This window comes from Gymnoscopelus microlampas (assembly GCF_963454915.1).
Source record: "Gymnoscopelus microlampas genome assembly, chromosome: 3".
Taxonomy (NCBI): Eukaryota; Metazoa; Chordata; class Actinopteri; order Myctophiformes; family Myctophidae; genus Gymnoscopelus; species Gymnoscopelus microlampas.
In genome coordinates, this window is record NC_139940.1 from 36,655,500 (window position 1) to 36,676,370 (window position 20,871).

General features: G+C 45.7%; 1 protein-coding gene across 4 annotated transcripts in view; it reads right to left on the minus strand.

Moving 5' to 3' along the window:
• The window catches only part of vps13b (vacuolar protein sorting 13 homolog B), a 443,292-nt gene that overhangs the window by 77,384 nt on the left and 345,037 nt on the right, over positions 1 to 20,871 (minus strand). For all 4 annotated transcript variants that reach the window (XM_084052011.1, XM_084052012.1, XM_084052010.1 and 1 more), the window contains exons 42-46: positions 12,599 to 12,795; positions 10,206 to 10,387; positions 9,727 to 9,947; positions 9,345 to 9,476; positions 1,397 to 1,558 (exon numbers count right to left, since the gene is read on the minus strand). In XM_084052011.1, the coding sequence (XP_083908137.1) occupies positions 1,397 to 1,558; positions 9,345 to 9,476; positions 9,727 to 9,947; positions 10,206 to 10,387; positions 12,599 to 12,795 (894 nt within the window). The remainder of the gene's footprint in view (positions 1 to 1,396; positions 1,559 to 9,344; positions 9,477 to 9,726; positions 9,948 to 10,205; positions 10,388 to 12,598; positions 12,796 to 20,871) is intronic.

Sequence of the window (20,871 nt, forward strand, 5' to 3'; positions counted from 1 at the left end):
GGAATCACATTCCTCGCAGATGATGATGACATCTGGCCCGTTCGGACAGTTTCTCATCCAAAACTGTCCCCGAACACAAGAGGTCATTCTGACTCAGTTGTAAAGTGAAATGTGGTATTCACAGTTACAATATGCCAGATCACCTCTTCGTCTGGGAGTGTGTCTGCGTGTGTGAGTAAGTGTGTGTGTGTCAGGAAGAGAGCGAGTGTGTGTGTGTGTACGTGTGTCCGAGAGTGAGGTAAGAGCACAGATTAACTGTGATCGATGATTAATACGACTTGACTTACTGACTTACTGTGAGCAATTATGGCCATGTCTTTTCTCAAGCTCCACTTTCTCACACTGGCTTCGGAACACGTGGGGGCCTTGAAACATGTGCTCACCAAACACACATACTCACACACATGCCACTGATCGCCAGCCCACCCTCCGCTCAACCCCAAAACCACGAAGGGTTAAATATAATCAATCTTCCTTAACAATGCTGTCAGGGCACTGTCAGAGAGCGCTGACAGAGACACACAGATAGTGGCTGGACACTGATGATGTTGTGTGTGTGTGTGTGTGTGTGTGTGTGTGTGTGTGTGTGTGTGTGTGTGTGTGTGTGTGTGTGTGTGTGTGTGTGTGTGTGCGTGTGTGTATGTACAGTATATATGTGCTCAGGTCTTGTATGTACATGCACGTGTATACCACTGCTCTTCTATGTGTGTGTGTGTGTGTGTGTGTGTGTGTGTGTGTGTGTGTGTGTGTGTGTGTGTGTGTGTGTGTGTGTGTGTGTGTGTGTGTGTGTGTGTGTGTGTGTGTGTGTGTGTGTGTTACACATGCCACACTGTATGTGTGTATCCTGTATGTGTATTCATGTATACTGTGTGTGTGTGTGTGTGTGTGTGTGTGTGTGTGTGTGTGTACATTGCGTGGGTGTTTGCTCTGTTTATGCAAGTGTGTGCTTTAATTTATTATGCATGCATGCCTGTGTGTACATATAATAAATGTGTTCATGTTTTATTCTGTCTATACTATGTACAGTATGTATGTATGTATATGTGTATATATATGTGTGTGTGTGTGTGTGTGTGTGTGTGTGTGTGTGTGTGTGTGTGTGTGTGTGTGTGTGTGTGTGTGTGTGTGTGTGTGTGTGTGTGTGTGTGTGTGTGTGCGACTGTGCGTGCACACGTGCGTGCGTGCGTGTGTGTGGTGTACATACGCACGCACGTTTGTGTATGACTATTCCAGCTCAAACCAAAACCACAGGGCTGGGGGCCATCAGTAGTTTTGCAACGTCTAGGGTGTATTTGTCTGCATGCGAGTAGGCTTGTGTGTGTGTGTGTGTGTGTGTGTGTGTGTGTGTGTGTGTGTGTGTGTGTGTGTGTGTGTGTGTGTGTGTGTACTTCCATACCTGCGGGGACTTGTGGGATCTCCAGCTGTATTGGTGGCTGTGGAGACTGGCCAGCAGCACGTTCTCATCGGTGTCCACCTGGCCGAAGCGCAGCGTCTCGTGGGTGTCGTTACAGATCACATAGTGGCTGAACAGCATGTCTTCAGCTTCATGGTTCCCATTCTAACACACAAGACAAAGGGGAGGGAAGGGAAAGAAGCTTCATCAGAATATGTTAACTTTAGAAGGTACACTGTAAACTCCTGTGTGTTCATTTAATCATTGAACCCTAGTGTCCACATTCTGGGGGGCGAACATTCATTGAAAATAGCCGACACTCTCAGTGCTAGACACCCGCACACCACCTTCACTTGCTCAATAGAGAATAAACTGTTTATTCAAATGTGCAAAATATGTAACATTTCGGTCAAAGACCTTCTTCGGGCATCTCATGCAGCTACTCCACCAACGCACCTGTTGCAGAGATTTTAAAAATACTTTTGATTACCGGTGACACTCTCAGAGCTACAAATGGATACATTAACATTGAGGATGTATTTCTGACTATAAGCCAGGGAAGCACACTCAGAGCTCACCTGAGGATTTTAACCACATGAACCCCAGCATCCCTTTTCCCTATATTTGGTGTAGAGGAGAAAAAAGGAGGGGGCCGAGTATAGACCCCTGGTGGACTCCGGTCAACTTAGGCATTGAAATTGGTGGTACAAAGAGAGATACAGTACTAGTGCAATGAAAAACATGTTGTTGGTTGGCTAAACTGTAAAATCCCCAGTGTTTATTTTACTCTGAGAGTTAAACATTTTACCCAAATGAAGAGTTAATTAAGAGTTAATCTAACACACACACACACACACGCACAGACACGCACGCACGCGCGCACACACACACACACACACACACACACACACACACACACACACACACACACACACACACACACACACACACACACACACACACACACACACACACACACACACACACACACACACACACACACACACACACACACACACACACAGGATATGAACTCACTCCATACATTTATGGTGTGTGTCTCCCCATCTCAGGGGCTCCCGCTGGGGGGAAACCCTGCTGTGCACACATGCGTTTGTCAGTGCTATTATGTGCAATCCATATCTAATAAGTGCAGATCTTTGTGGGCAGCAGTCACATCCGTGGGAGGGCAGGATGAGTGACATCACCCCAACCTCAACAGTGGTTTTTGGGTGTGAATCATATCAAAGCCTGACATCCGTCCAGGTTGGAGCAGCTCTGGCAAGGCTACAGGGCCAAATCGATCCCCCGGTTCCACGCAAAAAAAAAACTTTGAGGAGGCCTCTCTTCTGAGCAGACCCTGGACTCTTTCAAATCAACTCCGATTACAGTTACATCTCTTTCTGAAGCGGCTTAATGTTTTCCTCGTTCGGTGATAAACGGGCTGAAAATGTCAAACCTCAAAGTTTCAAGTTCTATACGCACATGTGCGTGTGTGTGTGTGTGTGTGTGTGTGTGTGTGTGTGTGTGTGTGTGTGTGTGTGTGTGTGTGTGTGTGTGTGTGTGTGTGTGTGTGTGCACGGGTGTGTGTGTTTTGTTCAGTAATTTAGGTTCAGCTTGGGCTGAAAAAGCAAGCATTCCTGTTAGTGAGAGTCATGGATGTATTGTACAAGCGTGTGGTTTGTCAGGAGAGAACAGCACGGTGGAAGCTGGCCCATCTACAGCCATGGGCCACTGAGAGGGCTCCGCAGAATAACGCGAGTCATGCAAGACCAACAAGAGGTGCTGTCCACCCGTGCGTCACCTTGCATGCAAGGGGCGGCGAGCACATTGGCCTGCTAGTGGAAACATTGGGTTAGCAGGGAGAGGCCGGTGCGTCAAATCTTGCTCATGCAAAAGTTAAATCACGCTAAAGTTCTCTCTGTCTCTCTCTCTATTTATCTCTCTCTCACACACACACACACACACACACACGTTCAAGCACGCACATTTTTAAAAGAGGATGACCAAGTGCGTATGTGAGTGTGTGTGTGTGTGTGTGTGTGTGTGTGTGTGTGTGTGTGTGTGTGTGTGTGCGGTGTGTGTGTGCGTGCGTGCGTGCGTGCGTGCGTGCGTGCGTGCGTGCGTGCGTGCGTGCGTGCGTGCGTGCGTGCGTGCGTGTGCTTGCATATCGCTTCAGCCCCTTCCAGAGGCTCTTGGGCCCTGGTGGGATCTCTCCTCCACACCCCTCCCTATCTGTATGCACACATGACTGTGGTTCCAACAACTTCTCAATAACGACTCGGCTATCCCAACAAAAGGCAACCAGGCCAGCTGTATACTTTTAAATAGCAGGAGGAGAGGGGCTGATGGTTAAGAGAGACTGGCAGTAAAAGCTCAGAGGTTAACTGCCAAGCACGTTCCGGGTCCCGGAGTTGTTGTTGGTATTGAAAACGGATGGGAAAGTTTGCACCATTAAAAGAGGTTTAGACGATAGATGGTGGAGAGAGGAAAGAGAGAGATAGGTAGAGAGAGAATGAGGAGTCACACTAGATGGGACAGCTGTGTCTGTGGGTTCAAGTGCATTTCCAGTTTTATAGTGGAATGCTATCTGTCTTGCGTTCAAATGCGACACTGCGATTTACTAACTTCCTGCTGCCATCTTTAATATGCCGCTGCTAAGCCCTCCCTTTGATGGTATCATCTTTCAGCTCCACTTCATTAGGCAACATGATACAGACATCAGAAAACCTTCCTCTAGTATTCATAATCACTCCCTGTCTATCAGAGGCCTTTATGTGGGCAAATATTGAGACAGATATTTGGACAGTCAACACAACCTGCTTGTTAAAGAGCACAAGATGGCAGTTTCTCCACTAAAGAGGGTCTCTATCAGGAATCCAAATATCCATTTCTGTAATCCCCGTTCATATTACATTACTTTAGTTTTCACAGTCTTGTGAAGATATGTAAGACAGAGAGGCCCATATAAACTAAAAGGTACAGTAAAATGTCTGGAAAACAGACAGTAAATGACCATGCATAGTGAGAGACAAATGACACCCGGTCAGGACATATACAACTCTTAAACAGGATACTATGTCCACTTTCCAGGAGACGAGACGACAGGCAAGCCTGTAAAACGGGCATTCTGAAACAATAATCGGACCTTTAAACACCTATATTTCTTCATGTATCACCCCGGGCCACACATCTGCTACAACCAGGAACATGATATCTCTGTTACTGCCTTTCCAGGCGAGGAACAAAGCAGAATCATTCAAACATGGCGAGGGAAAGAAGAAAAGGAGAGGAAATTCCTGTTGTCTCAATTGTACATGCGATGGCCTCTGTGTGTTCTGTGAGAAAGAGGAGTGTATAAATACTACTGTGCTTTCGTGTGGCTTTCCTCTGAAGCCACTTCCCTGGGGTTAGGGGCTCCGGGGTAGCAAAGATTGGAGCTGGGTCTGGGGACTGAGGTTTGGTAATGGAGGCTTGGGGTCTGAGGTTACGGTGGTTGGGGCTGAGGCTGGGGCTGTAGAGTGCAAGGGTAAGGGGCTGAATTATATTGAAGGGTAACGTTTTTTATTTTATTTTTGAAATTTGTATTATGCACCAAATCTTCCTGGTTTGAGGTCAGGCACAGAAGCAAAATGGATACAAATGGCATTTAAATCAACATTATTGAGGGATTGTTTGGCCATGACACTGACGATGTTTGCAAAGTAGAACTTTCAGAGAGGCTGGCAATGCTAATGCTATGAAGTACCATTGGGCTGTACTTTCTAGTGATGGGTTGGTTATGTTGAATATTTCAACTTTCATAAGGGCCATGGCCGTCACGCATGGTCTACACATGTAACAATGCCAATCGTCAGGACAACGTTATCAAAGATCTAAGGCAATCATAGACATACAAAATGAAATCACGATGATCAGGAACTGTCCTTTGTATTTGTGAAATTGTATGGGTCTGGAACGGCCCCAGCAGATCTGGTTGTGGTGGTACAGTGTGACCAAGCCTGGGTTCTGGGGCTCTAATTGTGTGGTGGTGGAGGAATCTTCTCCTGGCTTTTATGGAAGCCCAACATGGTTCAACACTGGCCCTGGAACACCACATCACAACAGGCCTGCCTGCCAGCCTTGACACCAGGAAACATGAAAATCACTGCAACAATTACACACGTTAGGACATATCATCATGCTGCGGAAGGACAGCGCCTGTTTGCATTTCCAACTGCCCCTAATCACGGCTTCAATCAAGATCAACTGGATTTCTTTTTTTGCTTTTGAAACTTAAAGGATGTATACTGTATGTATGCACTTCTTGTGCCTGTGTGTGTGTGTGTGTGTGTGTGTGTGTGTGTGTGTGTGTGTGTGTGTGTGTGTGTGTGTGTGTGTGTGTGTGTGTGTGTGTGTGTGTGGTATCCAGGTCTCCATCCATCAGTGTGATACCTTTCAGATGAGCGGAGCAGACCTTCACATGTGCCCCCATAATGCACTACACCACCACAGGCAGGCCATGCTTAATGTCACGCATACAAGGTTTTCTTCCCACATACAAGGTTTACTTTGTAAAACCCAAAAGGGGAAACAGAATGCTGGAATGTTCCGCCGGCGCCGTGTTCACAACTTCCTCTGAAGTGGGCCAACTGTTTAACAAGAGCGTTTCCTAATGGATCAGCCTTTTTTTGTACTTGACCTCTCCTTCTACGGCTCACTCAGGCGCTATCATATCCACATGCAACTCATTCGGCTCATAATTATAGTGTGTTTTTTTCCCCCTCCTGTTCTGCAGAGTGGTGAAGGCTGGAGGTAGTTAGAAGGTTCTATACCAGTTACAAGGCTGCTGCTGTTTAGGCTAAATCAAGCCAATTCAGAGGCTCAATCAATTTATGGGCAGAACCCAGCCCATACTGACTGCATGAGGTCTAACAAACAAGAGTTTGTATTTGTGTGTGTATGTCAGAATTGTTTGTGTGTAAAGAGCGGTGCGAACTGCTCTGAATCTACTCAGTGTGTGTGTGTGTGTGTGTGTGTGTGTGTGTGTGAGTGTGTGTGTGTGTGTGTGTGTGTGTGTGTGTGTGTGTGTGTGTGTGTGTGTGTGTGTGTGTGTGTGTGTGTGTGTGTGTGTGTGTGCGTGCGTGCGTGCGTGCGTGCGTGCGTGCGTGCGTGCGTGCGTGCGTGCGTGCGTGCGTGCGTGCGTGCGTGCGTGTATTCCTCCCTATTGATCCTCTGGCTACGGTTAATCCGATGCAGAATGACGAGTCATGGCTGAAGGCAATTTATGGCAAAGAAAGATCCTCAAAAGTCAGCCAATGAATAACCAGAAAGGCTGTGGCCGAACAGTTCTCAAACAGTCACTGACCTATTGTAAGTAGCTATGCGTGGCATGTTTTGTAATACCTGCCATGGATACCAACATGTCCAGAACACTCTGGTAAAGCTGGAATGTGACCTTTGAATAGAGCGCCACCAATCCTCTCTAAAGTCTTATTTATGGACAATTTAAGCAGCTCAAATAGGGAACATTTACTGGCTATACTGTACCACATGACGCAAGGGTGAAGGCAAGGGTCAAATATGACCACTCATCAAATATGGTCTATTAAACGCCAAAAGTGCCTTTGATGAGTCAGTGATGCCACTTGTTGAAAACAAAGGTATTAACCCACCAGCCAATACAATCATGTCATAACTCATTGTAGATTTTCAACACAGTAAAGTTAACCTCATTTAATTCCATTTTCCACAGGTAAAGCACAACAGCTGTTCCTAGAAAAACACAGTCTATTAATTTTCAGTCATCTGGCTGTGAGTGGGTGCGTGTGTGTGTGTGTGTGTGTGTGTGTGTGTGTGTGTGCGTGTGTGTGTGTGTGTGTGTGTGTGTGTGTGTGTGTGTGTGTGTGTGTGTGTGTGTGTGTGTGTGTGTGTGTCTGTCTGTGTCTGTGTATGTGTGTGTGTGTGTGTGTGTGTGTGTGTGTGTGTGTGTGTGTTTGAAATAATATGTGTACCTCAAAACTCCAGAGGCTAGTTTATGAGTCAGCACAGTCACGGCTGAGTCAAATAGGGCTGGGATGTGGCACGCCAAGCCAGGGAGGCAAGGAGTGTGTGTGTGTGTGTGTGTGTGTGTGTGTGTGTGTGTGTGTGTGTGTGCGTGCGTACGTGCGTATGTGCGTATGTGCGTGCGTGCGTGCGTGCGTGCGTGCGTGCGTGCGTGCGTGCGTGCGTGCGTGCGTGCGTGCGTGCGTGGTGGTGTGTGTTTGCGTGCGTACGTGCGTGTGATTAACAGTCGGTTGGGGGGGGGGGGGGGGGGGGCGCTGGGGCCAGATGAGGTCTTGGCAGGTGTCACCACTCAGGTTTTGCTGTGTTTTCATGGGCGTCACTTCACACACAAACATCCTGGCTACCAGAAGCAGTGCTGAGAGCTGGGAACTGAGAGATGACGAGATGCCATAGAGCTAGAGCCCAAAGAACAGACATACGGATTACGGTAGTCTCTCGGCGGCACAGCACAGTAAATTCAATTCTACAGTATTGTATATCTATGATCAGGCACCAAGGATAAGGTTTTGAAACCTGTCCCAGTTGTGTATTTGTTTAGTAGAATTTACATCAGGATCTTCTTTCTGCACAGCCTGTAAATGCCCACATGAGCTACCTGTGATGACTGATTTATTGGGTAAAGAGCCGAGATCTTGTAAAAGTCCAGGAACTGGATGCCTGCTTTGCCAGTGTACACTAATATCTATTAAGCAGAACGAGTACATTTAAAAGAATAAACACACTCTAAGGCTCTCACTAATATCCTTATACTGATGGTGATCCTGGGGGAAATTTGAGGTAACCTATAATCTCACCCTCTCAGTGATTGATGATTTATCAAATTCTTCCTACATGTTAAATGCTGATTTTAGGAAACGTGTGGAAAACAATAATTTACTCGTCACATTTCCAGCGTTAAGGGGCCGCAGATTGCATCAACATAATGACTCAGTGATTAACCATGGATCCTGTCCTTAGCATAATGGTTATGTGGTAGCTTATACAGTATACAGTACCATACAGTATTCCACTGACTGAATGTTGTGGCTTTAATGTGGAACAACACATCACACTAAATAAGGGTTGTGATATAATCGTGTCTGCTATTTGTGTTGTCTACATGCATCATGCACACTACAAAATGAATTCAGGGTTTCCCTTGCATGTTAAATCCATATAAAAAAAGCCCACCTCAGTGCTTTTTTGATGGCAGAAAGGAAATTTTAAAACCCCAGGATGTCTTGCTAAATATACTGTAACGTATCTGTGTGCAGTATATGACTTCTGAATGCAGTAGTGTCTTTTATTTGCATATGGCATCAAAATGTGCTGAAATTTCCTTATTCTTTCCCCTCATAAAGATTGGTGTATGCTCCCAAAGAGTCTTCAGCTTCCTCGTCCATGAAAAACCGACCACACTGGCAACATTTGCTAAAACTCGAGGGAGACACTGGAAGTTGTCTTTGTATGATCACTTTTAAGGGACTGACTTTCTTACTCTCAGTAGAAACATGAGCCATAATAAGACATAAAACAAACCAGTATTTAAGGACCACTGTTGTGATGGTCTATACAGTAGATGGGTTTCAACAGTCTAAGAGAGATGGGTGAAATCCCTTGCCAACATCCAATGGCGTTTAATACGCCATTATAGGGGGCAAGGGGTAGGCTCAAAGCGAATTGAAACCGCTTGAGCTGGTAATAATGGATAGACAAGACTATGAATCTAAAGCCCCCACCAGCGGCCTCAGCTGTGCAGCTCCAAACACCCAAACCGGAACTAGCGATATGAACCAACTAACAGACATTAGTTTTTCTTTAGATAAAGTGTTTCTTTAGATAGTTTATGGGCAGCAGTGTTATTGTTTACAGCCTGAAAACGTCTATATCCAATGTGAGAATGCAGTTTCTGGGTCCGGTCTCTCACCTGCTGCCAGCTGAGCAGGGCAGTGTCCAAGGTGTGGATGGCATACTGGCTGATGTTGAGGAACACGGGGTCCACAAACACGTTCCCGTCCAATTGGGAACTCTGGGGGGATAGAGTGGCAGCAGCCTGGCCCTGGGACACACAGGACAAGAGGCCATTACATTCATATGGTTGAAATTTGCAGTGCAAAGAGAAAGAAATGGAAGCTGGGTTACATTTCTGGCTTAAAGATCAAATTTATTTTCACTTTGTATCTAATGAAACATCATGCTTAGATCGATACCCCTAATAAGGATAACAACCATAACTTCTGAAGAGAAATATTTGGATCAATATACGTAACAGTAGCTGTATAGGCCAGCATTTGTCACTACAGTCCCACCTGTAGTACAAAAGGTTGCAGGAAATGGAGGAGTGTTAGATTTCGGTACTCCAGCAGCTTGCATTCCAGTTGGGTAGAGAAGTGGAACTCCTGACAGAGACTGTCTCTATTGTTCCACTGGCGTAGGAACACCCGCGGGTCCTGGGTACCAACCACCATAAACTCCTGCTCCTGAGGTAACTTCCTGTCAGGCAGGAAGGGGCGAAGGCGCTGAGATGGAACTGAAGGAGCGATAGACAGCATTCATGTCAACATTGACACATTCACAATGCAAAACATCTGACTATAAAAGTCTGTTAAAATGTGTTTTCCCCATCAATATGATGATGTATCGTCAAGTAGGTCTGAGCCCATTCTATTGCTAAAAGGAAGAGAGTGCTTTATTGCATTATTCCCTTGCCTTGTGCCAATGCAGTAACGTTACATCTGGCACCGCTGTCTATGAGGTCCATCATTCTGACTGCTGCTACGTCTCCTACCTGTGCCTAGCTGCTCCAGGTGATGGCAGAGATGCAGCTCCAGCTGGGCCAGCTGCAGTGAAACTCCCAGGGAGGGGACAAACCAGGGGGCAAAGCACGAGTCCACACGCGTACACGCTGCCAACGCCGTGGGAGACACCAGCTGGTCACAGGGCAGCTGGGAGCCAGACTCACTGTCCGAACTGGCGAGCAATAGGAAGGAGATCAAGCAAGCAAATAAATAAATATTTAGACTTTCTTTTTTTTGTGAGTAATAAAAGTGTAAAATACTCAAAGCAAACTTGAAAAAGAGTGAGTGGCAGGCTTTCACATTGGGGAAATCAAACAGACATTTAGTTTACATGGCAGGCATACTTCGGCCGAGATGAGAGGAGGACCAACACGATTCAGCTTCTGAGGGCCTTCAGGGTAAAACTAGTCAACAGTTATTGACTTCACGTCGTCTGTTCGATGGTGGGGGGGAAATAACAGCCACAACCATTCTCCTCACCAATTATTATAGCCTGATTCATATTAGTGGCTGAATGCTCCTTCAGTATTACTTGTTCATTGCTTCAATGCTGTGTGAATTCCTCGATAAAAATCTACAGCTAAAATAATGTTATGATTTTTAAAACAGACATGGGACAGAAAGAGTTGGCGGTGTACAGAATGGCCTCCCATACCAACCGGAGCTATGAGTCTAGGTAGGCTGTTACTGTTGTGGGTTGCCAGGAGACCCACTCCATGGACATTAATTGCACGTCATGGCTGATGATGGTGAATGGAAGGTAATTGAAGTGAATGACCATTTGCTCTGTAATTTGCTGCTACCATGATCCACCATAAAAACTCCAGGAGGAAACGTTCAAGACCCCAAAAAACGCTGGTGCAGCAGAGCGCTCCTTAAAAAGATAAGCATCATATGTTGACAATTTTCATTACTTCCAGTTGGCAGGGCGGCCAAGTTATTTTTTCTGGTGGAAACTGAAGCAAGGCAGATGAAACGAGCGAGTAAGGGAAGGGAATCAATTTTGATCAAAAAGGACAAATAATTTAAACATAAAGGAAATGTAGTGTTTGGAGTATGATTATAATGAAACGCAGATGTATATTTTGCTTTACACTGGATCTGGTACTGTAGGGGCTTTTTTTTGTTGAGTTTCTTCTCTTGTGCATGTTTTCTTATTCCTCCCATTCTGCTCCTCTGGAGCTCTTTAAGCCACACAGAATGTGGGCTTGGCAGTTCGCTTCTACTAAAAAGTTCCCTAAACCCAGTGGAGGAAGCAAGGGAGTGAGGAGAGAGAGAAAGAGACACTGAGAGACTGAGAGACTGAGAGACAGACAGGACAGACAGACAGACAGACAGACAGACAGACAGACAGACAGAACAAGTGTGAAGCAGGGAGAGGAGATGTTGAGCCATAACAGATACAGAGATAAGGAGTCAGTGGGTGGTGGGAGCAGAGAGTTTACCTGGCTGTATAACCACGTCGCTTACCGAAGAATAACTGATCTAGTTGAAGATCCGTTATTTTTCAGCAAGCAATCCAGCCATACAACGATGTATGAATTAGCCCTAAGAAAGCACTCTGCCTTTGAGGTGTTACAGTACTTGGCAGGCCGGCTCCAACCCAACCCAACTCAGCCCAACCCAGGAACGTATGAGCCACACCAAAAGGAGGTTTTACTCTCCTTCCCGTGAGCTGCTACCCCCCCCCCTCCCCCCCCCCCCCACACACACACACACTCCCCTCCCCTCCCCGATTAGATACACTCAAGGTAAGCAGGAAGGAATCCGGATGGGCCCTGACAGGCACTTGGTGTGCTGGGAAATCTCATTAGGCTGATCTGAACGCCTTCCAAGCCCGCTCCCTGCTCCTGCACACCAGATGTGGGGCGAGGGACGCACACTGCTAGCTTTTGTGCTCGCCGGCCTGGGCGCTCTCCCTCTCTGCTTTGCCTCACACCGGACGGCACAGACACACGCACGCTCAGGCACGCACGCACGCACGCACGCACGCACGCACGCACGCACGCACGCACGCACGCACAGTATGTCCACATGCATATGTTGGCTTACACATACTGTACATGCATTTATTTGCAAGCACGAGCATGTGCACACACACACTTGCAATACGGATATGTGTGAGGACAATAGCACACACTAGGAGGATTACAGAAGCAATTGGTGGTAAAAAAGCTATCATTATCAACTACCAAATTATTCAAGGTAATACTACTTACACATACTGACTGTATGTGTACTGCACACACACACACACACACACACACACACACACACACACACACACACACACACACACACACACACACACACACACACACACACACACACACACACACACACACACACACACACACACACACACCCTCTTTTCCCCTCTTACCTCTGCTCATCTCCTCCATCTCCGTTATTATTCAGTACAATCCTCCAGAGGTCGGAGGCCACCAGCTCCTTCTGCTGGTTGGTGAGGTTGAGGCTGGGCAGCTGGAGCTGGCAGGCGCTGCTCTCTGACAGGCTAAACTCCCGGTAGGGGACAAAGGCCTGCTGGAGCTCATCCCAGTACTCCAGGCTGCACGGCACCTGGAGGGAAAAGAAAATGGCATGCAACTGAAAAACGGTACCCTAAAACATGTTTATTTCTCTTTATGTCTTTCCAACATTACTGTTAGCAGCGATGGGGTAAGAACAGGAATAGAAGCCTTGTTGGAGGTCTTCCCAGTGCTCCACACTGAGAGGCATCTGGAAGTTTAGAAACAGCACATAATATTCAAACCTACATTTATACGTACCTTTTTACACACTAGGTATATATATATATATATATATATATATATATATATATATATACGAGCAATGAGGAAATTCCTGTTGCAGTTTGTGCACAACCCCAACTCTCAAATAAAACTCCTAAGCCCGTAAGCCTGATGTAATAAAAATATTTATATTATATTTATTTACAGTATAAATATATTTTATTAATGTGGTTTGTTTCCCAACTCTTTTCATTTAGATTAATAAAAAAAGGCAGGGCTTGCTGCATCGCACCAGAGAGGCCAGTGTCAGGCGTAGCGCCAAAGATGGCTGATTAGAGGCAATGACCACATCGTAAGCCCAACTTATTGTTTCAAATATGTTCGACCATTATAAAAGGTTATACAAGCCATAAAGGTTTTTGTAATGTTTTTATGTGAAAGTAATGGACTGTAGCACTGTACCCAAGACAAATTTCCTCTCGGGGACAATAAACTTTACCCATACCCCTTAGCTTCACTATATGTGAGGTTAAACACACAGCAGAACAGTATACACTTAAAGGCAGGGCAACAGATATTTCTAAATGCTAGAAATTTAAACAATGTGGGGGAAAAAAACATTACTTATATGTTATAAATTGGCATTCTCATAAAAATAAATATGTTTTATAATTGTTGGAAATCATTGTTTGAACAAGCACATTCAATAATCATGCAGGTGAGCAGGTTTGTGATGTCAGGAGTGGAAGAGGTCCACCCTGCCAAACTCTGTAGAAACAAACACATGGATACTTACAGTATATCATCAATATACGTTTCATTTCAGATTTAGTAGAGATCTTTCCAGAACATCGCAAATATAGCTGGTTTTGAATGCTAGACATTTATAATGTTCTTGTATAGGTCAATATTGTACCAAGTATTGTCAGTATGTATGAGCAACATCCTCCACTCGTGATGTCATCCCTGTGTAATTCCATTCTGCAACATGTACAATCACCTTTTCAGAACTTCTAATTTCATTTACATATAATTAAAAATAAACTGATATTGTTGTCTAGATATGTATTAGTATTGAAATACCAGAAGTTGTCCCTTATCTGTTTGTTTCCCTACCTTTTAAAAGTTTTTCATTCTTTTTGTGTGTGTGTGTGTGTGTGTGTGTGTGTGTGTGTGTGTGTGTGTGTGTGTGTGTGTGTGTGTGTGTGTGTGTGTGTGTGTGTGTGTGTGTGTGTGTGTGTCTGTCTGTCTGTCTGTCTGTCTGTCTGTCTGTCTGTCTGTTCGTCTGTCTGTTCGTCTGTGTGCCTGTGAACAGCTAATCGCCGGTATCGTTGGACAGATCTGCGTGAAACACTCCCTCTGATCCGAATTCTTCAAATAGGCCTCAAGGTGGCGCTATAATGGGCCGCATCACGCTTTGGCCTATAACTCTTGAACCGTAGGTTGTACAAAAAAGAAATCCCCTGGATTCCTTGGATCATGATGCAACTCCCCCACTCTAGGTGGCACAAAAAGGTTTTGAAACTACTCCTACAAATGTTGTTCAAACTTCATGCAAATCGGTGCACTGGAGTCATGTAATCGAGATGTGTCAGTCAGATTTTTCATATTCCATTCCGATTGGCTATGACTGACTTCTATAGTTTGGTATCTGTCCTCCAATCCTTTGGACGGACAGAAGATACTGCAAAAACTGCAGGTTGGATTGCCATTGAATAAGCTGTACAGTGCACATCTTCATGCCCCAAGAGAATTAAAGCTACTGACCCCCTGGCTTTTCCTCTGCCTTAGGCCACAATTTTCACTTGCACACAAACCATCTCAAAATCTAATGCGCAGATTACCATGGAAATTGCTGAGTGCATTCATGCGCCCTGGAGGATTCTAGCGACACCCTCGGGACAAAATGTTATTTTTTCATGCATGCCGATATTCCCATCTCTGCTCATAAAACACGTGTTACCATGTACTGTATGCATTAGCAGGGAGGGATGTCAAGAATCATGACTATCTTAGCCCTCCTTACCATACAGCCAGCTACGATCTGCTGACATCCATTAAAACAAAGACGGTAATGATCACCGCTAATTGCTCTCTCTCTCTGTTTGGCTCCATTCTTTTCTCCCAGATTTTGGAAAGGAAAGCCTTCTGGGCGGAGCCCACCTCCTGTTAAGTACTGTTAGGTTCTTACCAAGGGAGAGTGAGGGATGATCCTGTTAATTTAGCGAGATCAGCCCTCCTTTATCTTCCTGACAGCCAGATGCTGTACAGTAGATAGTTCTTGTACTTCAGTTGGCTGCAGCCCCCGATACTCATCATCACAAGCACCAGAATGACTATAAGGCTTTGTGGCCATTCAAAAGGAAACTATTCTACTTCACCGCAATGTTTCACAACCTGCTGCTCTTTGGGTCTGACAGCCGATCGAAGTCTCTGAGTACTTTCATAAATTTGACCAAAGTGCTGGGTGACCACCCACGTGCTTTAATATGAGTCTTTATGCAGTTACCCAGAGACCTCGATCTGTTTAAACGTTCTCACTACCGCAACAGTTAGAGACACTCACAAGGCACTAGCCCTGCAGGCCCACTATCACAATGTGTGATTTGAAACAATAAATGAACACTCTATGGACGACGCGTTGGTATATATTTGTAATGTATCCTCAGGTCACTGACAAAGCTCCATTTATCCTTAAGTTATCCCGAAGTTAGACAAACAAAAGTAATAGGGTACTCTGTCCTCTAGATGTCAAATCAACTAGATGTCATAGGATTTATGTTGTCTGTGCAAATTTCTGTATGTGAGGTTTATGTTTCTTTAGAAAAGATACCCTTTTATACTAACGTGTCCCATGAGGATTCATCACTACAAGCAAAGCCTTTGCGCCAACAAGCCAAACAGCCTCTTATTGTATCTTGTAGCATATGCTATTGGCTCCAGTTAACCAACTCATCAGTTTGGCACTAAAGGATATTGTACTAATCTATCCCTCAGGTGCTCATCTCTTCAACCTAAGGTTCCACTCCAACCAAACAGATAGCAAACATCCCGCTATTACTCATCAGCAGCAGGATTACTGTAAGGCTCTATTATTGTACAGCAGGTACTACCTCAGCCTTGTGTATCCCCCAGTTAGTCATCGAGTTTTAAACTACTGCAGTGGTCTGCTACTCATCAACTGCTCGGATGCTTCCCTGACTCTTTCTAGACACGGGGAATCCCTCTTTTACAACAGGAATGCAAGCGTGTTTTTATAGTGTCTGCGCTACTCGCAACTTTTGAGTTTTAATACATTTCAGACAAAACCAAATCTTTAATTTCTTGTCTAGCCTGAAAAACTACAATGGTTCCACTACAGACCACCAACACAGCCTGAGGACACCTCATCTCCATAACGACATGTATGACCGCAGCATAACTTAACCCGGAGAAACTTTACACTGCAAGGCGACCGTTAAAGGGCTTGATATACTTTGTTGCGCACAGTGTCGCGCATCACAAATAGCAACTCTACAAGCTAAGAACGCATCACGGCGCATTGCGTTGTGAGCTTATAGATCAGCTAGTTTCAGTGGTTGCGGCACTGGTGCACAGCTAAGTGTAAATCACCCTGAAGGGTCCTGTAGCTCATTCTCACACTGAATAACGATCACCCGAGGCAAATCTTGTTCTCACATTATGTGATGAGTGGTATAGCGTCTTTCACTCTTCTCACATTGTATGTTGGTAATTAGCATAAATGTGTCTGGCCCTGCTGTGTGAGCTGAAGCAGGATCTCAGGTTCCAATGGCCACCTGTGGTACCGAGCTACTGACTGATTAGTAGTGGCAGTGAGCTCTCAGCATACCTGAAAGCTGCCAGGCAGTCAGACACATGCTTGTGTGCTTGTGTGTGTGTGTGTGTGTGTGTGTGGGGGGGGGGGGGGGGGGGGGGGCGGGGGGGTAGGACAAATTCTCATTCTACTAGTGGAGTTATACGACTTCCTGAACAAGGGCCAAACTGGTGGACCTGTCAACGGGGCCGTTGAGGTGTTTCTCTATGTGTGTGCATGTACCCACGCATGCATGTGTTCATCCTCAGCTTAGAAAGCAGTAAATGAGGTAACCTTAGCTTACATCATGCACAAAATGCCACACAGGTTTTCCTGGAATCGACCTCCCATAATCGTACCTGACAGAGTTGTGCACCCGTTACCCCAACGCTCAGCCACCAAATCCCCACAGAGGATTCCTCGAATTATGTTACCGAACACCCTGGGTGTTTTCATTTCTGCCGTGATATTCTATACACATGACGGCATACAGAGATGAATATGTAAGGTACAAACTCTACGGTGGTAGAGAGAATATATTTACGCGGCTGCATTGGCTTGATCCCCCTGGCTCCGGCAAGTGGCCTTGTTGGGGGACCGAGGGGCAGATGAAAATGATAAGCACACAAAGAGGTGGACCGAGAACGAAGGAGGGGAAAAAAGAAATTCGGCTTAAGTCGGCCATGTTGAGTAAGAGGCACCTGTGTAAGACATGCCTGACGGCATATGCATGTGTGTCTGGACAGAGTCATTTTCCACTGCCTGATTGCATGTGTACCTTATCTGATAAACAACATGAACCCCATGAATAGCTGACATGCCACTGACTGGATGGCTCCAATCTGTGTTTTCCTCCAGTTCTTTCAGTAGGCCTGGCAGCTAGACCCCAGGGCAAACTGGCAGCTCAAAGTTTATCTTCATTTTCCAGTAATGTTTCCATTTTGAAGGTGCTCAAATGCCAGGAAAGTAAAATCAGACTCCCCTAGTAGTGTAAAAATTCAAAACTATTTATAAATATATTTATTTCCAAGGCTGCTGGCAGCAGTGAGTATTTAGAGATCTGATTTCCCTCCCTGTCACTGTCATCTTTAACTGCCAAACCTTAGTCAGTGCTACCCTAAATAGATCAATTACCTTTGAAACATCTAGTCTGGCACAATGGAACCAAACATATTGTTCCAGGCAGACTGAGGTGAATACTCAAAGCCAATGAAAGGATTTCAGTACATAATTGACACTGGTGTGATCAGAGCTAAATTCAAATATGACCCGGCAACTGAAGACTCCCACAGCTCACTCTGGGTCTGTGGACACTGACGTCCACTACTTTGTCTGTCGCTACTTTTATTAACAATATCAACAGCACCATTAAGTCTTCTGTTATTCCACTGATGCCTATATGTCTGAAAGTTCCACTGCTAGCTACTTCTTATCAGCCAGCAGACAAATTGAATTGACATCAGCCTGAGCAAATGTTTATTCAGGAGATGTAATGAAAATTGTTCAGAAAATGACTCTGGATATTGTGTCTCAGGTGGGCCAATATATGCTAGAATTAATCAGTGTGGAAAATCAGGAATAAGCCCGGCCTGAGATCTTTGCACTCAATGTTTTTTTTTTCCTTATTCTGTAATGCAAAATGTTTAACCCATTTAGACCTGAGGCCGATTCTAAAAACGCCTTCCTAACCTACGTTTTCAGAAAAGAAATTAGGGGTTCCCGGTCTAAATGGGTTAAAAGGGGTCTGAAGGTTTGGTGGATGAGGTGTAAAAACTCCTCAACATCAAATTAACCACATGGACAGTTTTATTTTCACAGTGCATTAGCTGTGACTAATGCAGCCCTGCTTGAGTGCAGTCCCACTAAAATAATAGTTATCTTGGCCAAACCATACTCTTTCTAGTCCCCAACATTCATTTGAAGTGAAAAGCTTTGCTAACTCACCCAGTTTTTAAATCCCCCCAAAGGTCGCATATTTTCACTAATGAGGCCGAGAATTAGTACGTATCAATAAAAGCAGGCGTGTCGAGGATGTGAAGTTGAGAGAGCGATTTAAGGAACGAGGCGAGAAGACGATGGACCCACGTTCCTCATAATAACAACAATGACAGAACCGTAACAGCTGCAACAGCGCTTATGACTTGGATACTGCAGGGTCATCTGAGGCCATAGAGCTTTTATAACGTGGGTCCCAGGCCAATGGAACCATGATGGCAGAGCAGAACCCCTGCTGGGCCATGAGTGGGCGTCACGCGCTTCCCAGTAAGGCGGGGATGGGGGCAGGGGGGGGGGGCTGGCAGAGGGTGTGAGATGTATGCACACGGGAGTGATTTGGGGTGACTGGCTGAAAGAGTGAGTGGGTGATCAAATTTATATATTTGGATGTCATGAGTAGCAAGTATGGGCCTACGGCGCACGGTGTGTGTGTGTGTGTGTGTGTGTGTGTGTGTGTGCGTGTGCGTGTGCGTGTGCGTGTGCGTGTGCGTGTGCGTGTGTGTGTGTGAGTATGTGTGTGCGTGCCATTGGTTCGTCATGAACTGAGCCTGAACTATAGCTCTTGCTCTAAACACCAATATATCTCTTTCTTCCCATGAGCCGTGCTGAGGCTGAATCATAGCTCCTGTGTTTACTCCTCGTTTCTCAGGCTGCAGAACCCCACAGAGAGCATCAGCAACCAGGACACCTGCTTATGATTCAGAGGACGGGACCACACGGTGGAGAGAGAAGGTGAGAATGAGTCATCCTCCTCCTCTCCTTCCTCCATCCATCCATCCCTCCCTCCCTCCCTCCCCACCGCCCCAATCCTTTTTCCTACTACCATCTCATCATCATTTTGCAGGTGGGACCCCCTGAATGCTTATATACAGAGGGTGCTGTCCTTCCTCAAACCCAGGAAGTCCAACCCCCCCCCCCCCCCCCCCCCCTGCCTTGCCTCCTACTGTATGTAAAAACAGCACGGGCAACAATTGGTCTTTGAGTAATGGAAGGTGGTTTGAATTCCCCCTCCGAGATACTGGAACCAGTCGTGAAACCACAACTATTTAAATGCAGGAAATCTTGATTTTATAAAATGTTAATATGATCTGCTCTGGGGACAAGTGAGCGGCGCGGCCCCGGAGCAGGAAACCCACCCTCCTCCTCCTCTCATTCTATTCTGAGCAAGAAGAGAGAGAGAGGAGAGGAGAGGAGTGGGGGGGGGGGGGGGGGGGGGGGGAGAAGAAAGAGGGAAGGGGTACGAAAAGTAAGAGGGGGGTTAAGTGAAGAAGAAAAGGGGGAGAAGAAGGGAGGGAGTGGAGAGAGATGAGGAACCAGCTGTGTTCCATTCATCTGCACACCTCCTGTCCTTGGCTTCTCTTAACCCAGGTGCTCAAGAAGAACCTTGCACTCACTGTCTACAGGATACAGAGCAAATGAGATGTCTCACCAAGAAATCTTTCTCTCTTTTCCATTTCTCAAAATCTCTCTATCTGCGTTTCCATCTCTCCATATCTCCATCTCTGCATTGCAGCATGGTAATTTTAGAGGCCTGAGAAATTACTACAGCCCTCGTTCTCTTATAGCTCTACTCTCTCCTTCTCTCTCTTGCTCTCCTTCATTTTCATGTGAAGTAAACGAAATTCAGTCGGAGCAGAAACTGTGCCATTACTGCTTTTGTGGACTTTTATGACAGCATTTCCGTTCCCTGTAGCTGGACTTTCTCTGGCCTTCAAATAAAAAATGAATTAATTGAGATCTTTTGAAGTTTTCACATAAAGGAAAGCATTAAAATAAAAAAAAATCAACAATGTGCGCCAGAGGCTGAAATCAGTTAAATCTGGGATCACAATGAGCTTGGCTAATGACGGAGGGGCCTTGTCCAAATAACCCCCACAAACCCTGCTGCACCCCACCCTGCTCTGTTCTCACACTCACACACACACACACACACACACACACACACACACACACACACACACACACACACACACACACACACACACACACACACACACACACACACACACACACACACACACACACAGGCTTATTCTGTGAGAGCATTAGGATGAAAATATGAGGCTGTGGTGACACATCAATAATACAGATCCA